At 47.5% G+C, this 21226-nt stretch overlaps 1 protein-coding gene across 2 annotated transcripts in view; it reads left to right on the top strand.

Moving 5' to 3' along the window:
* The window catches only part of prkcea (protein kinase C, epsilon a), a 697348-nt gene that overhangs the window by 625333 nt on the left and 50789 nt on the right, over positions 1 to 21226 (top strand). For both annotated transcript variants that reach the window (XM_038813231.1, XM_038813238.1), the window contains one exon: positions 18654 to 18792. In XM_038813231.1, coding sequence (XP_038669159.1) covers positions 18654 to 18792 — 139 coding nt within the window. The remainder of the gene's footprint in view (positions 1 to 18653; positions 18793 to 21226) is intronic.

Genomic DNA, 21226 nt, shown 5'->3' with positions numbered 1-21226 from the left:
AGCTAGGGTGGTGACTGCAGTGGAGAGCCTTCTGCACGACGTTGGCAGCATTGGCGGCCAAGGCGTCGCGCAGTCGGTGATGGCCATGGCTGAAGGTCTTGACACAGTGACCGCTTCACTGGGGGATGTCACCCAGTACCAGGCCGACCTTGATGAGGTTCTGCGGGACATGTCCCGCTCTCAGATGGGAATGGCCGAGGCGCTGCATTAGCAGGCCAGAGCCAAATACAGTGATTCCCACACTTTCCTGCAGCAATGTTATATGTAAGTACTCTGTGCATTTGCTATTCTGTAAAAATAATTTAAATCCTCTCCATGTCCTCTGGGTGTTTGAATGTTGGCTGCTGCGTGTGTGGTGTTGCCTCTCCCAGTGTTCAGACAGTGCCCAGGTATCGTGGTCTGATTGGGATGCTAGGCAATTGCTCCCACATGCTACATGGCCCGCCCACCCACAGGAATCCACTTGGGTTGTATGAGGTGCTCACTTAACCACGATTACCAATTCCCTGTTAGAAATAACCTCAGCCACCAGTCAGAGGCCTCAGCAATCGGTTAGGCTAATGGGTGGTCAATGGGGCAAACGGGCAGAATGGGTGCACATAATCCAGGGATTGGCATGGTGGTGCTGCGCGCATTTGGCTCCCGGTTGCCCCTCCAATGCCACCCACCCACCCTCCCATGGTGGCCCACCCCTGCAGAAGGTCCCCCACCCACCCACCGCTGAGCACTTTGATGGCAAGCCCAGCGCCCCCGCGCTCTTTGCCTGAAAACAAAAATGGTTACTCCCCTCCTCGGCTCCCCACAGACTCCCTTCCGTCAGGTTCATGTTTTTCAACAGGAGTACTAATCGGTGGCAGCTTGAGCACTTGCTGGGGAGGCCTCTGATTGATGGGAGGCCATTAGATATGGGGTCGCTCCTAATAATTGAATAATAATCCCCAGCTGCAGTCTCTCTGGCGAGGCTGGTAGATGCCGGATGCTAGTTAGATCATAGAATCATAGAATTTACAGTGCAGAAGGAGGTCATTCGGCCCATCGAGTCTGCACCGGCTCCTGGAAAGAGCACCCTACCCAAGTTCAACACCTCCACCCTATCCCAATAACCCAGTAACCCCACCCAACACTAAGGGCAAGTTTTGGACACTAAGGGCAATTTATCATGGCCAATCCACCTATCGTGCACATCTTTGGGCTGTGGGAGGAAACCGGAGCACCCGGAGGAAACCCACGCACACACGGGGAGGATGTGCAGACTCCGCACAGACAGTGACCCAAGCCGGAATTGAACCTGGGACCCTGGAGCTGTGAAGCCATTGTGCTATCCACAATGCTACCGTGCTGCCCGTTGTACTAATCCTTGTACTAAAAGGTTAAGTGCGTGCTCAGACCCACTTAGCCGCGCAAAACTGGGTCCTCCCTATTGTGAGTGGGATCATGATCGCAATACCTTGCGAGGTCTGGTTAGATCTCTTGAGGCGCAACGACCATTGGGAAGCCCAGGGAAGGCCCCTTCCGGCATTTACCGGTCGCGTTTCGCCCAGTTTGGGTGCATTGCAGCGGGTAATCGCGCCCTCTATCTCTTTGATCAAACAGGGAACTCTGGATTTATTTGCCCTATCTTTCTCCTTCATGGCAATATACCTTGACTCTAGTTAAATTATATCTTCTTTAAATACAGCCCATTGTTCACTTATAGATTTTTTTGTTAACCTTCTAATTCTCTGGCTTTAATCAATTATTGCCTCATTGAAATTGGCTTTTCCCCAACAGTTAATTATTCTTCATCTGGATTGTTCTTTATCCTTTCCCACAGCTATCTTAAACCTTATGATACAATTATCAGTGTTCCCTAAATGTTCCCCTGCCACCACTTGATCTACTTGGCCCTCATCATTCCCCAAGATCATGTGCACCAATGCCTCCTTTGCACTGGACTCATATCCGGAACATACTGCTGCACAAAGTTCTCCTGAACACCCAGTTGCAACTCTTGACCTTCTCTGCCCTTTGCACTAATACTACTACCACCCTGTGTATGGATGGAATTGTCCCATGCCCCATTGGCGGGATGAATGGCAGGCTGTGGGTTGAGGGGGAGGGAATTTGGCGGGAAGCCCAACGATCGGTTTCACACTAGTGTGAATTTGCAGTGGGATCTTCCAATGCTGTTTTTCATGGCAGATGGGGAATACTTATGGAGGCCAGTGTGAAACCAGTTTGCATCCTGTTAATGGGATGCCAATGAATGCCCAACCCCTATTCTCCACGACGCCAGCGGCATACACTCCAGCCTGAAATATGTCCAGAGCAATGTGGAATGCAGAATGTCAGGACTTACCTGCGGAAAACCGGGGGTGCCTTCGGAGTTCGGTAAGGAGGCCGACACCGACCCTGGAACACCAAAGCAGTGGGTGGGGGGAGCAGCCATCAGGTGGATCTCACAGCTTCAGTGCCATCGAGCAAGTTCATATTCCAATCTCAGAGTGTTCTTGGAGATTCATCAACTTTCTTCGGGAGGTCCATTTTCTTTCTGCAATAGTGGGTTGGTGATGTTGGGCATCTTTTAAAGTTGGCATCCAGCTATGATGGCGGGACTGGTGCCATCAAGCCTGCCGCACTAGAGAAGGTGGCACAAAACCCCTGGACGTATAATTAATTATGCCGAGGACAGAAGATAATGGTTGGTTTCCCTTCGGCCTCTAAAAGGGAAACATTCCTTGTCCCCGCTCCTGTCACAGGACTCAGTCTCAGATGGGAGCATTCCACCTTATATTTGGATAATTGATATCCTCTATTATAACTGCTCCATAACTCTTCCCTACCACCTGTGTCGAACCAAGGGGAAAATTGTTTTGGCACCCTCTTACCAAGAGCTCAGCCTGCCCATGCCTTGCTGACTCTGCACTGCTCTGGGGAGGGTGTGGCAGTCTCCCCTTTCTTTATCCACCTACTTCCAGCTGGTCAGTTTCTGAAGGGGCAGGAAATCTGTCCAATCTCACAAAAATTTAAAGGTCACTTCGTAATGTGTTTTTGAACTGATGTTTTAGCATTAATTGAGAGGAGAGTGGGACTTTTGGTCTATCCTCCTGCTACCCTGCCAGCACCTTGAAATTTGCATGCGCCCCAATGTCGGTATTTTTGAGGCCCGCCCCCATCTCCATACCCGCCTTCAGGGACCCCAAAAATTCAGCCTCACGCTTGATGCATTTTCTGGTGCAATCTAATGCTAGTTCCATAGTTCTTGCTCTCTCTCCCCGTAGTTGCATACCTTCCTCTGCCTCTAATATTTATCACGCCCTTGAGAAAAATCTGTGCCTGAACCACTTATGATAAAACCACCCTACTTTAGGAATGTTGTCATCGCTGTGCGCAAGGTACCTAAGATATTGGCTAAGCTTTTACCTCAAATGAGAAGCATAAATTGAGAGGAGATCTGATAGAATAATAGGGAAAGGTTATTCAATTCAACAAACTCAGAACAATCAAGCAGTAGTTTATTTAGTGTAAACAATATGACATTTTTCCTGTAATACTCATGTCTCTTGATCTTTGATACAAGAATAACAATAGAAATAAGGATATCTGGATCAAGAAAAGACTGTTCAGACCATGTCTTGTTTCGTCTGTCTACCAGTGTTGCTTACAGTCCCAGTCTATTGTATTCTTTAATTCTCCCAGCTCCAGACCAGATTTCCTCTATCAACATTTGGCACAAGATTTAAGACTTTTATCACGTGACAGAAATCTGGTCAGTTTTCTTTTGTAACATTCCACAGACCCAGCATTCACTGCACGGGGTGGAAGTTATTTTTCCCCTGCACGTTAACAATTCTGTAATAATCCATGATTAACTCCTGACTTCTTAATTCTAGAGAATGATGTAGAATGTACAGTATAGCGATAGGATAATTCTGCCTATTGCTGTCCCCACATGAACCTCCTCTCACCCCTCCTCACCTAACACTGGGAGCATAACCTGCTCTTCCTTGCTCTCGTATGTGTTCACCTAGCTTGCCTTCATATGCACCTTTGTTACTTGTCTCAACTTTCTTAAAGCAGTGGTGCAGTGGCCTTGTCGATGATGGACTTCTCATCCATAGACCCGGGTAATGTTCTGGGGACTTGGGTTTGAATCCCACCAGGGTGGCATGGCGGCACAGTGGTTAGAACTGCTGCCTCACAGCGCCAGGCACCAGGGTTCGATTCTGACCTTGGGTGACCGTCTGTGTGAAATTTCCACTTTCTCCCAATGTCTGCGTTGGTTTCTTCCAGGTGCTCTGGTTTCCTCCCACAGCCCAAAGATCTGCAGGTTAGGTAGATTGGCCATGATAAAAGTTTGCCTTAGTGTCCGGGGATGTGTAGGTTAGGTGGGGTTACAGGGATAGGGTGAGGGAGTGAGCCTAGGTAGGATGTTCTTTCAGAGGGTCAGTTCAGATGGGCTGAATAGCCTCCTTCTGCACTGTAGGGATCCAAGTTTCTAATAACTAAAATTTGTAATTTTGCCATACATTCATGATTTTATTTTTAAAACGCTTGTTAGCGTTAACTTTCTCTATTATTGTTACTGAAAATTTCTCTTCCTTTATCGGATTGATGGATAAATGCACTTTTTGGCTGGAATTAATGCCCTCCCCCATGTGGAGTTTGGTGACGGATAGGGGCCCTGCTGCCTTCTCACCTTTGCCCAGTTAAGCCTGTGGCAGGAATGATCATGGACAGTCTTCCCACACTGTTGTCAATTGAGGCTCTTAAGTTGACAAATAATACCTGCTTAAATGCCTCATCCCACCCCTGTGAGTATTGACCGAAGGTGCAGGTGGGGGGGAGGGTTTGCCATACACGAAGCCTGAAAAGCAAGCCCTGTTATGGTTGTTTGCAGACTTCAGTGCCAGGGTGGGACTCATTCAAAGGACTGAAGATAGGGGGACTTACTGAGAGCTGACCTACCCCTATGATCCCAAACCAACTATTCCCTCCCACCAACACCCACTTGTGGCCTAGGTCCCTTAGCAATCCCCTGGGCGGGTGGATTACCAGCTTCTCTGGTGGTACTGCCAAGCAATGAAGGACTGCTGGGGCCTGATTGATCACTGACTCTTGGATGGGAGGGACCTTCTGCTCACAGGTCTTGGTAGGGTTTGGTTAGCCCAGGAAAGGCCCTGCCATTGTCCAGTAAAATGCCTAATTTGTACTTAATGCAACAGGCTTTCCTGAAAAGTAGCAACATAGGACTCTTGTCAGCTGTTCAGCTGGTGGGTGAAACCTCCATCGCTGCCATTAAATTCCACCCTATGAAATGATACGAAGCTATGCAGACCAGAAATACTCCAATTCCGATTTTTGGACTCTGCTGCACTCAGCTGATCATAGTGGATGTTGGAGGCACTACAAATGGTAATAGTATTCTCAGGCTAGGCAGGGGAATATTTCGGCACATTTTCCAATTCCAATGATCTCTGTTGAATAGTGCTAGTATGGAATGGTGGACAAGGACAGGAACTGACTTGTCCATCATGCCTGGATGGTGGTTAGTCTGCTAGCAAAGGATTGGTGTTGAGTAACTGGGTTGCTGGCCTTGCAGCGGTATGATCTTACAGTAAAATGTCTTCATGAGAGGAAAGCAAATAGAAGAGGAGTAGTGAGGGGAAAAAATGTTGACACTTCTGCTCTAACTCTTTTTCGAGGATGGTAGTCTTAGTTTCTGTGACTTGGTGATTTGAGTTCAAGGAGGAGATTTGAAAATCCAATCGAGCATCCGCGAAGCATATAAATAAACAAAAACTGGCTGTCTTAGACCTTCTAACAGCCAAAGCATGGATCTTGTTCACGTTGAATGCCCCATGTGAGAACATCTTGAGAGGAAGTATGAATCTGATACAAATAAATTACGTACTTCTCAATAAACTGGACTGGGACAGAGAAATACATTTTGTAAACTCAGCAATTTCTGATCACGAGACAATCTGCTTTATCTTTTTGGTTTTCAGGCCTCACATATCTCAGCTGGATAAATGGAACAAATTAGCCAGGGGAAGGATGGGGCTGGGCTCAAGATGCTGACTGTAAGATATAATAATAATCTTTATTGTCACAAGTAGGCTTACATTAACACTGTAATGGAGTGACAGTGACAATCCCCTGGTCGCCACACTCCGGCAGCTGTTCGCGTACGCTGAGGAAGAATTTAGAATGTCCAATTCACCTAACAAGCACGTCTTTCAGGACTTGTGGGAGGAAATTGGAGCACCTGGAGGAAACGCACGCAGACACGGGGAGAACGTGCAGACTCCGCACAGACAGTGACCCAAGCCGGGAATTAAACCTGGGACCCCTGGAGCTGTGAAGCAACAGTGCTAATGACTGTCCTACTGTGCCGATATTAGTTGTCCTATAATTTCATCAACACATGCAGTCGCGCCAATGTACTGCAGAAGCATCATCCATAACGCCATTTATTGGAGTATTTAGACAACGAGAAAATTAGTTTCAGTCTTTGAAGAGTTGGTGATTCTTAAGCTGAGATGCTGGGACTGAATGCAAGATTGACAATGGGTGGAGAATTGCAGGAGTTGACAGGAGAGAAGTCTGATTATGATGAATATGATGGTGAAGTCTAACCAGCCTGATTCTGGCAATTGTCTAGATTCATGGGGCAGCCTCACGGCGCCGAGGTCCCAGGTTCGATCCCGGCTCTGGGTCACTGTCCGTGTGGAGTTTCCACATTCTCCCCGTGTTTGCGTGGATTTCACCCCCACAACCCAAAGATGTGCAGGGTAGGTGGATCGGCCACACTAAATTGCTCCTTAATTGGAAAGAAAAATAATTGGATACACTAAAAAAAAATTTTTTAATTGTCTAGATTCACTCTGTAATGTTTTCCAGGCTTTTCATGTGACTATTGTTCCCCAATTCATGTCTACAGGTTAAAGTCTCCCGCATGCAACCAGTTGAACTCCTGATTGAGGATTAATTCCTGATTTATTAACACGTACATTCACACCTCTACCTTGCTCATTCTTAATTTATATTTGCATTCTCTATCTTAATTTTGTGTCAGCTTCCTTGAAAAAGATTTCTCAGTATCTACCTTAATTGTTCTTGGCATACAAACAGCAAAAATACTCAGCAGGTTTTCAGCATCTGGAGAAAAAGAAACTTAAGTTTCCTCAGGTTGATGATAACAAATAAACTAACAAAGAATAAAGAAAAGTACAGCCCAGGAACAGGCCCTTCGGCCCTCCAACCCTGTGCCGATCATGCCCCCCGTTGAAACTAAAATCTTCTACATTTCCGGGGTTTGTATCCCTCTATTCCCATCCTATTCATGTATTTGTCAAGATGCCCCTTAAACGTCACTATCGTCCCTGCTTCTACCACCTCCTCCGGCAGCGAATGCCAGGCACCCACTATCCTCTGTGTAAAAAACTTGCCTCATACATCTCCTCTAATCCTTGCCCCTCGCACCTTAAACTTATGCCCAAGTAATTGACCCCTCTACCCTGGGAAAAAGTCTGTGACTATCCACTCTGTCTATGCCCCTCATAATTTAGTAGACCTCTATCAGGTAGCCCCTCAACCTCCTTCGTTCCAGTGAGAACAAACCAAGTTTATTCAACCTCTCCTCATAGCTAATGCCCTCCATACCAGGCAACATCCTGGTAAATTTCTTCTGCACCCTCTATGAAGCCTACACGCCCTTAGGTAATGTGGCGACCAGAATTGTACTCCAAGTGTGGCCTAACTGACGGTGAAAGAAAATGTAGAAATTATGCAAGAAAGAAACAACAATCACTTCCATGTTTCAAAACCATGCGGAAGAATTTGCTGTGTGTGATCTTAACTCCTTTTTGCTTGTCGACCCTATACAGGTTTAGCAAGAATTTCACCATCAGAATGGTAGACATCAGTTTTTTAAAAACTCATTTTACAGGATGTGGCCGCCACCAGCTAGGCCGGAATTTGTTGCACATCCTTAATTGCCCCTGAGAAGGTGATGGTGAGCTGCCATCTTGAACCGCTGCTCTCCATGTGGCTCAGGTACACCCACAGTGATGTTAGAGAGGGAGCTCCACGATTTTTGCCCATTGACAGTGAAGGAGTGGCGATATATTTCCAAGTCAGGATGGTGAGTGACTTGGAGGGGAACCTCCAGGTAGTGGTGATCCCAGATATCTGCTGCCCTTGGGTTTCTGGATGGTAATATTTGTGGGTTTGAAGGGTGCTGCCTAAGGAGCTTTGGTAAGTTCCTGCAGTGCATCTTGTAGATGGTGCACAATACTGCTACTGTGCATCACTAGTGGAGAAATTAATGTTTGCAGAAGGGAGTCAGTCAAGCAGGTTGCTTTGTTCTGAATGGGGTCGAGCTTCTTGAGTGTTGGAGCTGCACTCATCCATGCAAGTGGGGAATATTCCATCACACTCCTGACTTGTATCTTGTAGGTGATGGACAGGCTTTGGGGAGTCAGGGGGTGAGTTACTCACCACAGGAATTCCTAACCTCTGACCTGCTCTTTTGGCTACGGTATTTGTATGGCTAGTCCAATTCAGTTTCTGATCAATGTTAACCGGCAGGCCGTTGATATTGGGGGAGTCAGTGGTGGCAATGTCCTTGAATATCAAGGGGCAATGGTCTGATTCTGTCTTATTGGAGATGGTCATTTCCTGGCACTTTTGTGGTGTGAATGTTATTTGCTACATGTAAGTCCAAATCTGGATATTGTCCAGGTCTTGCTGCATTTACACATGGACTGCTTCAGTGTGTGAGGAGTGATGAATGGTGCTGAACATTGTGGCCTGGATTCTCCACTTTGCAATGCCGGAAAAATGAATCACAATCAGGCAGAGAATTGCGGGTAATCATAAAATCAAGGTTTGTGCCTGGCACCGATTTTGACGCCATGGCGATGGTATGGATGTTTGCACCCCATGCCAGTGGATCCATGCAAAACCATCATTTACATAGAATATATAGTGCAGAAGGAGGCCATTCGGCCCATCGAGTCTGCACCGGCTCTTGGAAAGAGCACCCTACCCAAGGTTAACACCTCCACCCTATCCCCATAACCCAGTAACCCCACCCAACACTAAGGGCAATTTTGGACACTAAGGGCAATTTATCATGTCCAATCCACCTAATTTGCACATCTTTGGACTGTGGGAGGAAACCGGAGCACCCGGAGGAAACCCACGCACACACAGGGAGGATGTGCAGACTCCACACAGACAGTGACCCAAGCCAGAATCGAACCTGGGACCCTGGAGCTGTGAAGCTATTGTGCTATCCACAATGCTACCGTGCTGCCCTTAAGAAGAAATTAATCTACACTCCATTATTCTACCCTAATCCATGTACCTATCCAATAGCCGCTTAGTTGAATTGGCGTCTGTGATGCTGGAGACCTCTGGAGGAGACTGAGATAGATCATGCATTCGGTACATCTGTCTGAAGATTATTGTGAATGCTTCAGCCTTGCCCTTTGCACGGAAGTTCAGGGCTCCTCCATCATTGTGGATGGGAATATTTGTGGATCCCCTCCTGTGAGTTGTTTAATTGTCCATCACCATTCATGACTGAATGTGGCAGGACTGATGAGCTTAGATCTGATCAGGTGGTTGTGGAATCGCTTAGCTCTGCACATTACATGCTGCTTATGTTGTATGGTATGAAAGTTGCGCTGTGTTGTAGCTACACCAGGTTGACACCTCATTTTACGGTATGCATAGTGTTGCTCCTGAATGCCCTCCTGGACTCTTGATTGAACCAATGTTAATCTCCTGGCTTAGTGGTAAAGGTACAGTGTTGGATATGCCACCTTGATGTTGAAGATTGTGGCTGTGTACAATTCTGCTGCTGCTGATGGCCCACAGTGCCTCATGGATGCCCAGTCTTGTGTTGCTAGATCTGTTCTGAGTCTATCCCATTTAGCACAATGGTAGTGGCACACAACATGATGGAGGGTATCCTCAATGTGAAGATAGGACTTTGTCTCCACAAGGACTGTGGAAGAATACTGATTCATCAGCTGACAGTATACGTGGCAATCAACAGGAGGTTCCCTTGCCCATGCTTGACCTGAAACCATGAGATGTTGTGGGGTCCAGAGTCGATGTTGAGCACTCCCAAGGCAACTCGTTCCTGACTGTATAACACTGTGCCGCCGCCACCTCTGCTGGGTCTTTCCCTCCGGTGGGAAATGACATATCCAGGGATGGTGATAATGGTGTCTGGGATGTTATCTGTAAGGTATGATTCCGTGAGCATGACTATGTCGGCCTGTTGCATGAGTAGTTTGTGAGACAGCTCTCCCAATTTTGGTACAAGCCCCCAGATGTTAGTAAGGAGGACTTTGCTGGGTCGGCAGGGCTGGGTTTGCCGTTGTCGTTTCCAGTGCCTAGAACGATGCAAGCTGGTCCACCCAGTTTCCTTTTTATTGACTTTGCAGTGGTTTGATACAATTGAGTGGCTTGCTATGCCATTTCAGAGGGCATTTAAGAGGTGGGGCAGCACAGTAGCATAGCGGTTAGCACAATTGCTTCACATCTCCAGGGTCCCAGGTTCGAGTCCCGGCTTGGGTCACTGTCTGGGCAGAGTCGGCACATTCTCCCCATGTCTGCTTGGGTTTCCTCCGAGTGCTTCAGTTTTCTCCCGCAGTCCAAAGATGTGCAGGTTAGGTGGATTGGCCATGCTAAATTGCCCTTAGTGTCCAAAATTGCCCTGAGTGTTAGGTGGGGTTACTGGGTTATGTGGATAAGGTGGACGTGTGGGCTTGGGTAGAGTGCTCTTTCCAAGAGCCAGTGCAGGCTCAATGGGTCGAATGGCCTCCTTCTGCACTGTAAATTGTACGATTCCTATGGTAAGGGTCAACCATATTGCTGTGAACCTGGAGTCAATGTAGGCCTGACCAGGTGAGGACTGCAGATTACCTTCCCTAAAGGCCATTAGTGAACCTGATGGATTTTTATCCGAAAAGCGACAATGGTTTCATGGTCATCATAAGACTTTTAATTCCAGGGGCTGGATTCTCCGTAGCCTCGCTCCGAAATCACCTCTGACGTGGGGGCGGCGAATCGATGATTATCGGGGAAATGTGCCCTGCGCCCTCCTGCGATTTTCCGGTCTCCAGGGAATCGCTCGCCTGCTGATTACGCAGCACAGCTGGGGGGCCATTGGCAGAGGCACCCCCCCCCAGCAATTCTCTGGGCATAACTGGCCAAGTTCCTGACGGCATGGTTCTAACCACGTATCGCCGGTCAGGCCGCCCTGGTGGAGGGGTGAGGGGATTGAGCACTGGGGTGGGGTGTGAGTAGGGGGCCATGTGCGGCCAGGGCAACAATTGGCCGACTCCAATCCGTGGGCACGTGCCAGCTCGGGGGGGGCTACATTGTCGATGTCGGTCCAAGTCCGCCATGGTTCGTGGCGCGGCCATCGCCGTGCGCATGCGCGGACTCCTGACCGGAAATGCGGGGACCTGTATCTGCAGCCAGAGCTGAAGACGCACTCCGGGGCCCTGCTAGCTCCCTGAAAGTAGGAGAATCGCTCTTGACTTTTTTTAGGAATGCCAGGAGTGGAACGCCAGCGTTTTTACACCAGGGTGGGGACATAGCCCCATTTTTGGAGAATCCAGCCCCAGATGTTTATTGGATTCAGCTTCCACCATCTATTTTTCAACAAAAGAAAAATTTTCTCCCAAGTTTACTTTAAGAAATGTTTGTACTGTTCTCTTTATAACAGAGCAGCTTAAGTAGAGACCTAATGCACAATTCAACCAGAAACAAATCGATGTCCGGTTTTGAGTGCATTTAGCGGCTGTTTCTCGGCAGCTGCAACACCAAGAAACACCGCGTTACTTTGCCATTTAATTGGTCTTGGGGAGTTTCTGCCCGCCAAGGCTGCATTGGTTTGCCAGCAGGAAACGTTCCTCACAGATCGGGGCGCCATTTTGTCTGACTGCCCCGAACCTTCCCCTCCACTTCTGTCATCAGCTCCCAAGCCTAACCTCCAACCTCAGGGCGGCCCCCTGGAACACCCCCTCACCGTCCCTCCATCTGCTGCGCCCCCCTCCCCGGGGCCTGATCCCTGGCAGTGCCAACCTGGCACCTTGGCACTGCCAGGCTGTTACCCTGGCAGTGCACCTGCCAGCCTGGTAATGCGATGCTGGCACCCTGGTTCTGCCAAGGTGCTCGGTTGCACTGTCAGGGTGCCAGGCAATGCCAATGCGCCTGAGGGAATGCCAGGGTGTCACCTTTCCGTGTCCCCAACCACCTGGGGGTCTCTAATGCTCTAGTGGTCTTGGGAACCCTCCCTGATGCCATTAGGACTGGGCCACGTTTGTGGAAAGCAGTACTACAGGGCATCCTGAGAGGTGTCCCAGCGAAGATGAGGTCCAGATTGCGACGTCTCACGAGATTTTAGTGAAATCTCGCGAGGCACTTTAAGCATCGCAAACCTCGCAAGATTTGACAGCCTCGTCCTGACACAAAGTCGGACACGATAAGGCCATTAAATCGTGTCCCTAATAAAGGTTTTCAAGGTTGCTGGGATTTGATAGAGAAAGTATATTGGGCAGGAATCTCTGTCCCACCATCCCCGTTTTCCGGCGAGGCGTGCCCTCGCTGGCAGCGGGATTCTCCGTTCCCGTAGCTGCCCGATGGGGTTTCCCATTGGGGCCCACCCCACGCTGTCGGGAAACCCGCGGGCATGGGTGTGCTGACGGCGAAGCGGAGGACCTCGCAGACGGACAATCCTGCCCGTTCCCTCTGAAATGCGGGTCAATAACCAGAAGTCATAGATTCCAATTCAGTGTCACAGAATCGAGGGGGCAGATGATGGGAATTCTTTCTCGGTTTTGTCAGGATCTAGAACTCTGCACCTGAAAAGGTGATGGAAGCTGATTTCATAAATAATTTTAAAAGGGAATTGTGGCTGAAGATCATACAGGGTTACAGACAAAAAGCGGTTCTAAGCATGACCACTCTTTCAAAGGACCAATGCAGATAAAACAGATGAACTGGCCCCCTTCTGTGCTGTCAGTTTGTATGATTCTATCCACCTCTTCACTTACCCCTTTAGTCATCCATTGGAACATGTCTTTCAATATCTGCTCCTTATCAACTGATCTCCTGTAAAGCACCTCGGGAGATCCATTACATAAAAGCAACTATACAAGTGCTAGATGGTGTTGCTGAATTGTCCTGCTGACTTGCTAATTTCTTATGGAAATCGCTCTTTTCCACAGAGGTGATTGAAATCTTGCCTCGTAGTCATAACCCTCTGCCTTATCAAGGGTGGAACACCGCAGTGGGACACTAGTGTGCTAAATTACCAGTTTCCTCTTTGGTTTGTGAGTCCCTCAGTCTTCTCCTTTCTTTCGAACGTGAACTGAGTTCTTTAAGCCTTTCTTTCTAATGCTGCTACGTCATTTTATTTGGCACCCTTTCCAGTTGAGGCATAAAGTTTAAGTTGCGCAATGTACATTGCACTGTACATTGCTGTTGCAGCTTTGAGATATAAGGTCGGAGGACCAAAGCAGAAGCTGCAACAACTCCGACAGAACTGAAGGAAAATAAGATGGACAGATCCCACCTCAAAGGTTGGAGAGCCTCCAGGCACAGGCTGTACGTTGCATCAGTTGTGGCCTGACAGGATGTCAGCTACTCGTCCTGAAAGTAGATCGAGGCAGTGATGATTTACAGGGTTTTTTTAACTGGACTAAAAAGGATAAAACCATACAGTGGCATTTTTTTAAAAAGAAGGTTGCACTCCTGTAGCCAGAGATCCTTTATCCTGAGAAAATAATCTAGTGTATAGATGCCCAAAACGTGACTATGTTTTTTGGATGTTAAATCTCGCCCAAGATTCATAAGTGAATACAAGTGGGTAAGAGGGTGAGGCTCCAGATGGGGAAGGTGCTGGCTGACCCGGGGGCAGATACATTACAGTAATGGGTGCTTTGGAATTGATAGCGCTGGCTAGTGTTTGTGCCCCTAATTGGGATGACGTAGGATTTATGAAGAAGATGTTGGCTGCCATGCCGAATTTGGATACGCACCAGTAAATACTGAGGGGGGACTTAAATACAGTGCTGAATCCAAAGGTGGATGTGTCCAAGCTGTATTCGCTGACCCCCTCAGGGGGTGGAGGCAGATGGCGAAGGTGTTGGCTGCATTTATGAGTGAGATGGGGTGGCGGACCCATGGAGGTTTCTGCATCCATGGGACGAGTGTATTCGTTCTTTTCGCCAGTACACAATGCGTGTTCAAGGATTGACCTTTTCGTTATGGGGAAGGCGTTGCCAGCCGGGATGAGGAAGGCAGAATACTCGGCGATTGTTATCTCGGGCCTAGCTCCATATTGGGTGGATGTAGTTCTGGAGAAGGGGCCAGCACAGAGGCCTGTGTGGAGGTTGGAGGTGGGGTTGTTGGCAGACCCAAATATTTGTACAAAAGTGGGAAAAGTGATTGAGGATTATGTGGGGTTGAATAGGAATAGCATGGTTTCAGCTTTAGTGGGAAAAGCAGTAGTGAGGTGCAAGATCATCTTGTTTGAGGCTCCAGGTGGACAGAGAGGCAAGAGAGCTGCAGTAGCAGCTGATCGAGGACATTTTGGAGGTGGATGGAAAGTATGCGAAGGATCCTACTCCAGATCTTCCCGTGAGGAGAGAGGAATTATAGACAAGGATTGATTTTCTGTCCACAGGAAAGGCGCTTCAGCAGTTGACGCGGGCGAGGGGGTCCTTGCACGAGTATGGGGAGAAGGCCAGCCGCTTGTTGGTGGGCCAGCTCCGCCAGCAGGCATCTGCAAGAGAGATTGTGTGGGTTCGGGATGGGGCGAGGGAGCTGGTGGTGGCACCCGAGTAGGTGAAAGAGGCATTTCAGGAGTTCTACAAAACATTGTATAGGTTGGAGCCTCCGGAGGATGAGTCAGACATGAGGGTGTTTTTGGGGCAGTTGGAGTGTCCTGAAGTAAGAGAGGAGAAGAGGGCATGGTTGGAAGAGCCAGTGGATGGAAGAGCCAGTGGATGGAAGAAGTGTGGGCAGTGATAGGGAAGATGCAGATGGGTAAGGCACCTGGACCGGATGGTTTCCCAGTGTAGTTTTATAAAAAGATTTGGATAAGCTGGCTCCTCTGTTGGTCGAGATGTTTGAGGACACAGTGGTTAAGGGGTTAATGGGATAGGCATCCATTTAATTGATGCAAAAAAAGTACAAGGACTCGGTGGAGTATGGGTCATATAGGTCGTATGTTGAATGTGGATGCTAAGACTGTGGCTAAGGTGCTCAGGTTGGAGGAGTGCTTTCCAAAGGTGATTGGGGAGGATCAGACGGGGTTCGTAAGGGGTAGGCAGTTGTCGTCAAATGTGCAGCGTCTGTTGAATGTGGTGCTTTTTCTGGCAGAAGAGAGAAAGTCGGAGCTGGCGCTGGATGAGCAGAGAAGGTGTTTGATCGTGTGGAGTGGAGCTATTTGATTGTAGTGTTGGAGAGATTTGGGATTGGGCCCAAGTTTGTGGAGTGGGTTAAATTGCTGTACAAGGGGGCACAGTGGTTAGCACTGCTGCCTCATGGCGCCGAAAACCCGGGTTCGATCCAGGCCCCGGGTTATTGTCCGTGTGGAGTTTACACATTCTCCACGTGTTTGCATGAGTCTCAAGCCCACAACCCAAAAATGTGCAGGGTTGCTGGATTGGCCACGCTAAATTGCCCCTTAATTGTAAAAGAAAAATTACTGTACCAGGAACCGACGGTGGGTGTATATACGAATGAGGTGATATGGAGTCCTTTCCGTTGGATAGGGAAGGAGGCAGGGGTGCCCCATGTCTCCACTCCTGTTTGCACTGGTGATAGAGCCCTTAGCGATAGAACGCTGAGGGGTTAGGGTAAATGGAGGGGGATAAAGAGAGGGGAGGGGGCTGCTGGAGCATAGGGTGTCCCTGTATGCTGATGATTTGTTGTTATGTATCTCCAACCCGGGCTCTTCAGTTGGGATATAATGGGAGTGGTGAGGAGATTTGGGGTTTTCAGGCTTTCAGCTAAATTTGGGGAAAAGTGCATTTTGTGGTGTCTTCTCCAGGGGTGGGAATCGATTTGGGGGGGTTGTCATTTCGGGTGGCAATTATGCCCATTAGGTGCCTGGGAGTGCAGGTGGCTCAGGATTGGGCCTGGCTCCATAAGTTGATTTTTAGGTCTGTGGGTAGGGTCAAGGCAGATTTATTGAGATGGGATAGCATTCCCCTATTGTTGCCTAGCCGGGTGCAGGCGGTTAAGGTGAACATTTTGCCATGGTTTTTATTTTTGTTTCAGTGCCTACCTGTCTTTTTGCCAAAGTCGTTTTTTGTGGGGTGGAACAGTTGATTTTGTCATTTGGGCAGGTAAGGTGGCAAGGATTAGAACACTGGTACTTCAGACAGGGCGTCAGTGAGGTTGTCTGGCCCTTCCATACCTGTTGTACTATTATTGTGTGGCAAACGCTGAGAATGTGCGGTGCTGGAGCAGGGAGCCAGAGGCTATGTGGGTGCGGATGGAGTAGGGCTCTTGCCGGGGGTCAGGGTTGTGGGTGCTGGCAATGGTGCCACTCATGTTTGCCCAGGGAAGTACTCAGGAAGTCTGGTGGTGGTGGCCATGCTGAAAATATGGAGGCAATTTCAGAAGCACATTAGGTTGAGAGTGGGGTTGAAATTGATGCCAATCCGAGGGAACCAAGGGTTGGAGCCAGGGAGGATGGATGGTAGGTTTCGGGTTTGGGAGGAGTGAGGGTGGTGGAAATGAAGGACTTATTTTTAGAAAGGTGGTTTGCGAGTTTGAAGGAGTTGAGGGAGATGTTTGAGGTCCCCAGGGGGGAGATTTCCGAATTTTCTGTTGGCAGCGCCATCCTTGTTTCTGGATGGGGAACTGTCGGTGGAGGGGGAGGGGTCACCTCACCGATCTATGGGAGGATCTTGGAGGAGGATAGGGCATCTCTGGAGGGGATTAAGGCCAAGCGGGAGGAGGAGCTGGGGATGGTGCTGGAGGTGGGGTTATGTTGTGAGGTGCTGCGGAATGCCTTGACCTCGTGTGTGAGGCCAGGGCTGATACAGCTAAAGGTGGTACATAGAGCGTACCTGATAAAGTTGAAGATGGGCCGGTTGGTTGAGGGGGTGGAGGGCACCTGTGGATGGTATGGGAGGGGCCCGGCCAATCACCTACATATGATCTGGTTCTGCCCGAAGGTGGAGAGATTTTGGAGCTCGTTCTTCAGCTCCATGTTGGCGGCCTTACATGTGGATTTAGAGCCCAACCTCCTGGGGGCCATATTTGGGGTGTCGGACTTACCGGAGCTGCAGACGGGAGCGGGACAGATGTTTTAGTCTACGCCTCATTGATCACTCGCAGGCGGGTCCTGTTGGGGCGGAGGTCTGTCTCTCCACCTGCGCCTCGGTGTGGCTGGGGGAATTTAATGGAGGTTTTGTATTTGGAATCGGTGAAATTTGCTTTGAGGGGAACGAGTGAGGGGTTCCACAAGAGATGGGGTTTGTTTGCACTACATTTCAAGGAGCTGGATACCTTCAACTGCTCAGGTGGTGGGGGAGGTGGGGGGATTATGTGATGGTTTTCGCTTTGGAATGTGTGTTTCAAATGTTAAAATATCAAAAACTTTAATTAAAATCTTTTCCAAAAAGAAAATTGATAAGTGATTTTAAGGTAGTTTCTTAAGTTTATTAAGAAGCAACAATTCAGATATGATACATGATCTAAATTCCCGTACCAGCCTCCCCGAACAGGCGCCGGAATGTGGCAACTAGGGGCTTTTCAAAATAACTTAATTGAAGCCTACTTGTGACAATAAGTGATTATTATTATTATTAAATAAGCAGAAAAGATATGGGACAGGTTGAGAATGATTTACTGATCCTGGATCGGAAAATGGATGGGGGGAGAAGTGTGGGCGGGGGGGGGGGGGGGTGTTGATCTTCATGGCTGACGGTGGCAGTCTCCTCTGAACAATTTACTAGTCCAGGATCAGACCAACAGATGATGAAGTTGATCTCCATGACTGGCAATGGCAGTCTCATGTGTTTTCTTCAAGCTTCTGGAGCTAGACAAAGTGTTGGGGTGCGGTCAGCATGAATCACTTTAAAAAGCTCTGGGCTAACCAAGGTGCTCGGCAAGACCTAGCATTGGTCCACCTCGAGAAGCCCTTTTCCAACATAATTCTTTCTCGCGAATCGTCTTATATACTTTATTTCTGGGAGGCTTCTGCAAATCATTTATTCAATATTCATTGAAGCTGGTATGCAAACTATTTTATAAGAGAGAAAGAGTGCTATTCCTATAATCAATACATTTCTCAGAATTTAATAAAATTGTGTGTGTGCGTGTGTTTCCCCGTGTGTGCGTGGGTTTCCTCCGGGTGCTCCGGTTTCCTCCCACAGTCCAAAGATGTGCGGGTTAGGTGGATTGGCCATGCTAAATTGCCCGTAGTGTAAGGTTAATGGGGGGATTGTTGGGTTACAGGTATACGGGTTACGTGGGTTTAAGTAGGGTGACCATTGCTCGGCACAACATTGAGGGCCGAAGGGCCTGTTCTGTGCTGTACTGTTCTATCTATCTATCTATCTATTAAAATGATTTCCTACAGTACATCAATACTAATAATTAGAGTGTCTGTTTGCTACTTGCAGAGATCTTAAGCTGGACAATATCTTGCTGGATGCTGAGGGGCACTGCAAGTTGGCTGACTTCGGCATGTGCAAGGAAGGAATTCTGAACGGAATCACAACAACTACTTTCTGTGGTACACCAGATTACATTGCCCCTGAGGTATGTTTGTTTTGTCCCATTGATCTTTATGTACCAATACACCGTAGCAAATTAGCCGTTCGTGTAGGTGAAACAATTGGTTTTGCATTGCCTTTACAGTAAGAAGTTTTAAAAATTCTAATTTAAATCTCGCCATAACCTGTCAGATGCCTACAGAGAATGTGACTTCAAATCCCAGACGGGATTAATATTCACAATTGGATTCCCCTCAATTGGTGAGTTAAGTTGGTACTTGGCTGGTCTGTTGGCGGAAGTATTATGCCGGGGCACAGATGTCAATTTCAAGCGAGAGGACAATTAGCAGGAAAACCTATCCTTTCCACAAAAGTGCCAAACAGTACCAAGCAGTGACCAGCCTCATCAGGTTGGTTATGGACAGGTTGGCAGGCCAGACTGTCTCCGTTCTCGGGGTGTAGTTTTCAGATAAAAAATAAATAAATTGGATTTAATAATAAGATTTGCAATTTGTTTATATAAATCACCAATTGTCTCTCAGCCATTATTTCTTTCGGATCTTTCTGTAGCTCCTATCTTTACATCTTATGTATGATATAAAAGCAAAAGGTTGGACCACTGTTGCTGATGATTTGGAAATAATCAGCAAGAGACAGAGAAGACCTGTGGTTCACGGTTGTCTCCATGACCCAGCTGAAATCGTGAAGTCAACCTTTTGCAATGCTTAAAGTGTTGTTAATGTGATGTGGGTGAGGCTGGCAAAGGAACATAACAACAAAGGAACATAAGAAATAGGAACAGGACTAGGCTATTCAGCCACTCGAGCCTGGTCAGCTTATCACTAGATCATGGTTGAACTTCTACCTCAAGGTAATTTTCCCACAGTAACTCCATATCCCTTGATGTCTTTAATAACTAGCAATCTATCTATCTCTGTCTTGAACATGCTCAAGGACTAAGCCTCCACAGCCCTCTGGGAGAGCGAATTCCAAAGTGAGGAAATTCCTCATCTCAGCCCGACATGGCCTTCCTCTTATTCTGAGACGGTATCTGGCGAACCTTGTAAGAATTTTGCGTTTCTCAGTGAAGCCATCTCTCATTCTTCTAAACTGTCGAGAATACAAGCCCAATCTCCTCAACCCCTCCTCATAGGACAATCTCACCATCGTGGGAATCAGTCCGTTGAACCTCCGTTGCACTACCTCTATGACAAGCATATCCTTCCTTAGGTAAGGAGACCAAAACTGTATACAATACTGCAGGTGCTCTCGCATCTTGGTTCTATACAAAGCTGGATTCATTGTCCATCCCAAAGGAAGTAAAAGTGGCATTCTGACCCAGGCTTGGTTATATGTGACTCCTGTCCCACACCAATGTGATCATAATACCGTGGTGCTCAAGATAAAAATGATCAGGACTACAATGTTGTTCAGCGCACCCTATAATTGAATCAATTCTTGCAAATCAATTCTTGTAAAATGCACCAAATACAGTATAATTGTATAGTTTTGCTTTATGTTTGAATATATTTCCACCCACCTTTTTGATAAATGTTTATTTTTGGGGGTTTTCCTATAGCTGAAAGAATTGGGCTGCCAATTCTGTATTGTAGCCTGGACAGCAGGAAATGTGCACAGTTTATTGGCTCCCTGATTTTTGTTCTTTTTCTTTCAGGAAGTGTACACATTGCACATCCTGCAGAAAAGCCAGCCGAGATTAGAATCTTAACTAACAAATCATGAGCAGAAATGTTCGTCCCTATTGCTTTGTAGTGCAGCATATGAATGAAGCCAAGTAGAGCATTCAATGTAATGCTATAACTCAAAATGACCGGACAGCATTTCAAATACTGATGTCTGTCAAGTGACTGTTCTATCAAGTTGGATGCATTAGGCTCATTAATGGTGGAGTCATTTATGGGTACAAACCTGAACTCTGTCACTGAAGTCTTCAAATTTTTAAGATGTCAAATCTTAGCTCAGTGGTCGCACGTTTAGCTTTGAATCAGAACATTGTGAGTTCAAGTCCCACTCGAGATTCTTGAGCACGTAATCCAGATTGACACTTCAGTACTGTACTAAATTTTTCGAATGAGATATTAAGTTGAGCTTCCATCTGTCTAAAGTACTCCAAACACAATTCAAAGATGAATGGCGGAGTGCTCTTTGACATTGTGAACAATATTTATCCAGCAACTGCGGATGAATATAAGAAATTGTCATTTTATATTGCTTGCATTGACGTAGTAATATATTGATGCTGAGATTAGAAACATAGGTACTGGGAGCAGAAGTAGGCAATTCATCCCCTTGAACCTGCTCCGCCATTCAATCAGATCATGGTTGATCTCTTCCTGATCTTAAGTCCAGCTCCCTGCCTGTTCCCCATATCCCTTTCACCCGTTTTTAAAATCAGAAATATATCTATCGCCTTCTTGAAATCATGTAATGATTCGGATTCCATTGCAGTATGGGACAAA

This window comes from Scyliorhinus canicula, chromosome 1 (genome assembly GCF_902713615.1).
Source record: "Scyliorhinus canicula chromosome 1, sScyCan1.1, whole genome shotgun sequence".
Lineage (NCBI taxonomy): Eukaryota > Metazoa > Chordata > Chondrichthyes > Carcharhiniformes > Scyliorhinidae > Scyliorhinus > Scyliorhinus canicula.
Note: the sequence above shows the minus strand (reverse complement) of the source record. Positions and strands in the feature narration are given on the sequence as shown.